Source organism: Pteropus vampyrus, unplaced genomic scaffold (genome assembly GCF_000151845.1).
Source record: "Pteropus vampyrus isolate Shadow unplaced genomic scaffold, Pvam_2.0 Scaffold43, whole genome shotgun sequence".
NCBI classification, from domain to species: Eukaryota; Metazoa; Chordata; class Mammalia; order Chiroptera; family Pteropodidae; genus Pteropus; species Pteropus vampyrus.
The window spans coordinates 2,580,788-2,588,602 of NW_011888824.1; the positions used below are offsets into that span (position 1 = coordinate 2,580,788).

The 7,815-nt window shown below is 29.4% G+C and overlaps 1 protein-coding gene across 1 annotated transcript in view; it reads right to left on the minus strand.

Annotated features, from left to right (window-relative positions):
* Positions 1-7,815, minus strand: part of LAMA2 (laminin subunit alpha 2) — a 391,580-nt gene that overhangs the window by 295,378 nt on the left and 88,387 nt on the right. The window contains exons 8-10 of the mRNA XM_023529836.1: positions 7,686-7,708; positions 6,345-6,444; positions 3,182-3,342 (exon numbers count right to left, since the gene is read on the minus strand). Coding sequence (XP_023385604.1) covers positions 3,182-3,342; positions 6,345-6,444; positions 7,686-7,708 — 284 coding nt within the window. The remainder of the gene's footprint in view (positions 1-3,181; positions 3,343-6,344; positions 6,445-7,685; positions 7,709-7,815) is intronic.

The window sequence follows — 7,815 nt, forward strand, 5'->3', positions numbered from 1 at the left end:
ATATATAAAATATGATTACATATTTTACATTTATATAATTTCTTTATCCTACTCTTTCTAGTTCTCACTGTACAAATATTCTGACTTTTGTAGCTTCTGATTTCCTTTTGTGCAGTGCACAACTTTATGGCGAGCTCATTGTCATCTGAGACTACACTTTCTTTCCTGTGGGAATACTATTTTCCTGACTTACTGAAGAATTCTAGCACATGAAGGAAGAATAAATCTGACCTCATTCCCATGTGGCACATAGATTTGGGAATTTGAGTCCTCTCAGTGCATTGATTTTTTTTTTTCCCCCTGCCTAGAGCCCCAAAGGAAAGAGAAAGTTTTCTCTCTGCCACTCCTGGCTTGCAGGTGGAATTTTCTAGCGCCTGTTTCACTGTTTTATTGTCCTGGGGTATTTCTAGAGTTCAAGTTTAAGTGAATTCAGTTCCAATTTCCCTTCATGAGTCCAAATCCTAATGTTAAATCCTAGAGGGGCCATTAAAACCCCAAACTTTAACCCTCATCTTAGTATTAAATTACCCTTCATCCCAAACTCCATGAACTTAGTTGCTCAAATTTTCTCGAGCTTATGCATAGCTTAGATTTCTTTCTTTGGTGTAACATCTAAGAAATTCCCTTTATTTCCTGAGTCAACATGTTTACAAATTTATTTGTTTTGCTCAGCAGATTGTATTTAAAATGGCAGAAATGAGAAAAATGATGTCTACTTTTCTAAGTATGGCATTTTACCAGAACTTCACTTATTTAAAAGTTACAATAAATTTAGGCCCGAAGTGCTGCCTTAAAATGTCCACATATTTCAGTAAGCATTTTTTTCTATTAAACATTATGAAAAACTACTATATATTATACTGTGAGGGAATAAATGGACAAATGTTCACTGGTTCACACATATTTTAGAGATGAACATTTATATAGATATCATTTTATTTGAATTTAAGCCTGCAGTATCTTAACTTCTCAATGAAATTTTACTTATTAAATAGAATCTTGACTGATGTTGTTTTATATAATCATTTTACACTTATGTCAAATCATGTATTTTTGTGAAACAGAATGAGCTATCACATTTCACTCTACATTAATGTCTTTTCAGTATTTAAATTGTAAGAATATTTTGTTGAAACACTGAGTAATTATTATTCTTATAAACAAGAGGCTATAGGCAATTATGATACACTATATGCACATGTATTGTGATATAATTCTTTTCTTATATAATTCATGGTTTAAAATTATGTAGATATTTAATGAAACTTGTTTTTTCCTGCAAATTTTTATACTAAAAAATAGGTTATAAGAACTTATAATCCTCTGTTTAAAATACCACACAGTTGAAGACCAATTCTTTTTGATGTTAGTTACTTAATTTTTCCTTCTTTTTTATGATTTCTTAATTATTGTTCATTGTTGTGCTTTAATTGTATGTGTAGAGCGTCAAGTGTTTCTTAGGAGGTATTTTTTCTTATTATGATTGTAATCACTCTTGGGTAAAATACTAAAGTAGGCAGCAGGCAGTAGCCCAGGGACTTTTCTCCTCTGAGCTTTGTAATGGCTACAACTTTCTTGTTCTTGTCTTTTTAGTTATTGTTATGAAAAGAATGAACAAAATAAGGCCTGCCTCCTTAGATCATTTGTTACTCTTTCCTTATAAATATCAGGCATCTCTACTGTATAAATGATAGGTATATGTAAATGTTCCCTTTCTTTTTTTTCCAGTGTGATTTTCTGTATTTTAGAAACTGGGGAAGTTACTCTTCCATTTTAAGCTCAGCTGGATCTGTCCCTTAAGAAAATGATAAAGTTTTGAGATTTCTGTGGAGTTTCAGAAAAGGAATAAGGCACACACAGGATGTGTTTTGGTAAACATTAGAGATTTACTAAAAGCCTATAGGATTCCCCAAAAAGACATAGGGGATGAAGAGGGGTCACCATCTCTCTTCCTACAGACTGCTGGGCAGTCTGGGTCTACTAGAGCAACTTTTCATTTCAGATAAGATTGAAATAAAATATAATAGATCTAAAAAATTAACTCTGTTGTAATACGTGACAACTCCTTAGCATAGGTTGTGGAATTATGTAGATGAGAGTTGATATAGCCCAAGACAAGTATCTAAATTACCCCTGATGTAACATACTTATTATATAACTATTACATTTAGCTTGATATTTTAGTCATTCTTGTTCCCAAAAATATACATTTAACATTAATACTTATGTTTACTCCTTGTATTATGGTTTACTGTTTGTATACACATGCACACACATATAACTGTAAACATATCATTTATACCACTTAGATAAACCTAATGAATTAATAAAGGAAAGATCTTAATAAGGTCCCATCTAAAATTGAAAACAAAGGGAAAAAAAGTAGAACAAAGGAAAAAAGTAACATTTATTTTTATATCAGTATGGCATGCTAAATTTCAATGGCTTGTTCATTCTCTCAGCTAATATAGCTTACACTGTCTGAGTCAAACGTTTTGGTAATGATTACTATAGTTATAGAAAATTAGTTTTATAATTTAAGACTTGTGCATGCCTCTATGTTTCCTCCATATGTATAAGCTGCAGGTGTAATTCATCTTTTGGTGTTAACATGGTGAGCTATTAGCTGAGCATGTACAACAAAGTTGCATTTCTGAAAGTATTTTTGGGAGGAAATAGTGTGCTTTTAATCAATTCCACTAGGCCTTACTATGATTTTCATAATTAAATGGAAGAGTTTAAATATGGTACTTTCAAACCTATCTGGATTCAAACTTCAGAAGACAATTTAAAAATCCAGAATGAAACCCTTCACAATTATTTTCAGAATTAGATACAAAGCTAGAGTAGATTTGAATGTACTGTAGTTTTAAAAATTGCTATTTTTGGTGCTATATATTTTTAAATTACATTAGATTAGTAATAGGAAAAAGAGTTTTTGCTATAAATGACACAGATTCTTAAGGTGACCTGTCCTCTGTGTATTTGCTGGTTTTTAGACAAATGGCAGGTGTCTTGCTGCAGTGAACCTGGTAGGCTTCTACAGACACTTATAAGAGTGCCACATATGGAATAGATAGTTGATATTTACTGGAGAAGTTGTAACAATTGCTTAATGCTGGTGACATATCAGAGTAGCCAAGAAAAATGACCTTCTGTCTTGACAGAATAAACAGTGTACCTTGCAGTTGCAAGGTCCCACACAAGGGTCCTCATTCGTGCTTCCTTCACCACTGCAGTTACAGGGGTTACAGTCTGGGTAGCCAGTGTAACCCCTGGCACACCGGTCACAGCTCACCCCGCTAAAGCCAGGTTTGCAATGACAGGATCCAGGTGCTAGACCTAAAGGAAGATGAGCCACATATCAACATTTTTAAGACAAATATGTAATTTAACTCCTAAGGTTTTAACTATAGTAGACTTTAAAAATCTATTTTCACACAAAAATTAGATTCATGATGTACATCACAAAAGAAAAGTTAGAACCAAAGAATATATAGAAGGTTTAATTAGCAGCTGGCTATGATTTGCATACATAGCAATTTCTAAGTACCTTTAAAAATGTTAAGAATTTAAAAAAAAAAAGATAAAATCTCAGTATCTACCAAGATTGATACTACAGAAAAAAACACTGCAATGATCAAGGAGGAATTTCCACAAGTCTGACTGATGACACTAGATTAAGAATAAGTATTATGTGCAAAGCTGTTGGCTTATAAAACATGATGGAAATGTGCCTTGGGAGTAAAACTATACTACTTAAAACAAAAATGTAAGTATAACATCACTTAGTACAACAAAGAAAATACTCAGAGCATTCATAAGAATGGATATTTTGGGGATAAGAAAATAGAAGAGGGAAATGAGAGTAGTTTAAATTTATTTTTTCTTTTTAAATAGAGAAATGCAAAAGATGTTTTTTCTTGTATTTGATTAGAAAAATAGAAAAAATGCAAGCATGAATGAATAAATACAAGTTATAGGCCTTCAAAATCTGCAAAGATATAAGAGCAAGTCAGTAAAATATAGTCCACTCAAAAACAAAAAAGAGAAAGTGTCAAACATACATATTAACTAAATATAAGTAAGTTCAATGGTCTCACTGTTTCTATTAAAAACATGTGCATGTAATGTTCACAAGAAATACATAAAATGAGAAATACTCAAAATAAAAGAATGTAAATATACATGAGGAAAGCACATAGAAAAATAAAAACTGTTGTAGTAATATTAATAAGGGCCAAAGTAAAATTCAATTAAAATAGATTCAATAGGACAAGCTCTCATTTTACATTGACAAGAATATAATAAAAATATGATTTAAGTTTTTATTATTTATGCTTCTAATAAACACAAATTATAAGTACAAAAATATATAAATAATTAAAGATATTGGAAATAAAAAAATCATCCAAATCCAATGACTGAGAATGACAACCTTCCACTTTAAATATTTATAAGTGAATTAGAAAAAATATGTAGAAAATTTGAATAATCTAATAATATTTAATTATACATTATATAGTATATAAACACAAATATTTATTGTAGTTTATCTATGACTAATCCACAAAAATGTTTTTAATTCCTCAAAGCAGAAATTATTTAAGGCTTGTTCTTAACATAAATTACTATTCCTAGGTTTATACCAAATGCTATAATAAACAGGGTTAAATTAATTATAAATATCAAAGAGGATGACAGAATTTCATACAAAATTTAACCCCTCTAAAAATTGATAAATATTTCTCCTAAATAAACCTTGGGTTAAAGAGAAAAGCAAGAATTCAATTCCAGATAGTTTTCTAAATAGAAAATAACACCAATGAAAGAGGAGCTCAGCAATGTTTTTGGGGTATATATAAAAAAACTATAGCCAAAAGTTAATTTGTCAGCTTAAATGCTTTCAATATCTAAAAAATAATGTTAATAAATTAAAATTCAGTTCATGCAGGAACACCTTCCTAGGAACACCACAGGAAGAAGGGATATTTAAGAAATAAACACAAAAGCAAGCAAAAAAGGACATCTTAAACAAAACTAATCAAAGAAATCAAAAGAGGACAAATGATCAAAGAATTATCACAAAAATGTTTTAGTACTAGTTAATTTTTACTGAATGTTTTCAAAGTTTGAAACTTATGGGGCATATAAAAATGGAAGACTGAAAAAAAAATGGAAGGCAGTATAATTCAGTTTATGAAGCTAGTAAAAACTTGATATCAAAATCTAATGAAGATAAACCAAAATAAACATAATAACAGCTAACACTTAAATCATATTTATTTGATGGTAGGAATTATATTTAGCATTATATATTACACATAGGGTAGAAAGTTAAATGTTACTACTGAAAATGTGATTTAGTTGTTACTATAAAAAGATAAAGGACGGTAAAATTTAAAATGACTTAAATAATTTACCATTTGAATATTAAAATAATCAGATTTTTAATATTTTAGTATTTAAGATTATATGACTTAAATTGATAATCCTATAGTTTTATGAAGAAAGCAGGTAAGCTAAATTATGCCAAAGAAACATTACTAGGCTTTTAACTTGAAAATCTTTGGAAAGAAAATCCTATATTGTAGCATGGCCTATTTTAGTTCTTTCAAAGAAGAGAAGAATCCACTTTTAGAGATATAAAGAAACTGTTCCAGATGTATTCCATGAAATTTCTGCTTAACTTTGGCAAGTAACTCTCCTGGAAGTAGCTCCTAAACACTTTATAGCAAGGAGTTCTTTTGGCATTTGATTCCTTAATGTTTCAAGGTTATCGTGAATTTGAGTTTTCAAATTAAATATTTGGCTTACATTAGTGTCAGCCTCTTTTCCTCCTTAAATCCATGACTACTACCCTTTTTAGTCCTTTATATACACTCCTTACTTTCCATATTATTGACTACAGCTCAGTATGTGACCTCTTCTAATTGTTCTCATTACAGTATACACATCCCTTAATAAATACTATCTTTTCATCATAGAAATGACAGAAGCTACAAAACAATCTAATAAATAACTAGACATAAAAAATTACATATATCACTAATTTTTGATTGACAGAAGAGGCATATGCATAGATATGTAAATATGTATATGTAATGCAAAATAAATGATTCAACTCTTCTTGCATTTAAATAATTATACTTAAGCATGTAATTCATTATTGAGATGAAATTAAAAAAAGAAACAAACTACTTCCTGGAACAAAATTTGAGTGATATTAGAAGAAATTTATATTAAATGAATGAAATTCATTGCAAAATGTTTTCCTAAAAAAAATTGTATTTAGTTTTTAGTTGTCTTTTTATCAGAACGGTAGCCTCTGTTATGCCTCTCACCTCGCCGAGCATGTTTTTCATCCTTGACACAGACTTTATTTAAGGAACCAATTGAATTACAATGGCATGGCTGGCATGGTCTTGAATACCTTGGAGATACCTAACAAAAATATTAAAATGCTTTTAATCAAGTGTAATAAAAACACCAATATTTTTCAATTCAGTAAATTTTAAGATCAAATTAATTGTAATAATACATAGTAATAAATTATACAGAGAAAATTATAAGAAATTACCTTTAATGCATGTTTGCAACTTCTAAAATCTATTTCTTGTAAATGAATATGCAATAGTAAAGAGGGAAGTACAATAAACTCCTACATATTTGTTACCTAGATTCAGAAATTATTAAGATTTTGCTATGTATGTTTCATCAGATTTATCTTGATTTTATTCTCTCTTTTTTCCCCCATTAAGCAATGTTTCACAGAAAAACTGATAATTAGATTGGAAATTAAAGAATGAGTAGGAAGAACATGAGAAAAAAAAATAACTTCTGTGGGGATATGGCAAAAAATTTCTTTTACATAAAATCTTGATTCTTATAAATATGATTTATGATTCCAGTGGTGAGCTTGAATAGACCAAATCCTCCTAAATCATTATCTCTCTTTGTAGTAATTAGAGAAAACTGCCTGAATTGATGATGAGGAAACCTTCTAACATATAGATTCTATGAATATGTCTACTTTACATTTGATTTTTAATTTTATTAAAATAAAAATTCACATTCCTAATTAGGCCTTAATGTAAACATTGATATATATGTATATAGATGGATTTGTGTGTATATATACACTTAAATGCATATATTTATTTTAACTATTAAACATGCATTTAGTAGACAAATCTAAATTAAATTTTAAGATAATAATTTTAAAAATATTATAGAGATAAGTTATTTAGCTGTAAAATAGCATAAGGATGGACAAATGAATCCATGGAATAGAACTAGAGCTCTAAAAATTTAACCCCAGAAATTGACCCATATGATCGACTGATTTTCAATAAATTCTTCAAAGCAATTCGAAGGAGAAAAAGGAAGTATTTTCCAAAAACTGGTGCTAGAATAGATTAGCCTTGTATATCTCAATCATTCTGTCACATCATACACAAAAATTTACTTGTGTATGGGCTGTAGCCCTAAAACTTAAAATGTTTCTAGAATAAAGAACATTTCGACTTAAACAGACACTTTACAAGAGAAGATATAGGAATAGCCAATAGCACTTAAAAGAAAATTATATTCATAATGAGATCATTGAATTTATAATGGAAGATCTGCTGTAGGACCAAACATTGATGGAAATGGCTTAGTGATTGCCAAATATCCACACTTACTATACCCACACCCACTAGAATGGCTAATTCAAAAAGATAATCAACAACAAATATTAAAAATGACATGGAAGAATAGGAACTCCCGTACATTTTTGCTAAACATGTACAATTTTACTACTAATTTAGAAAA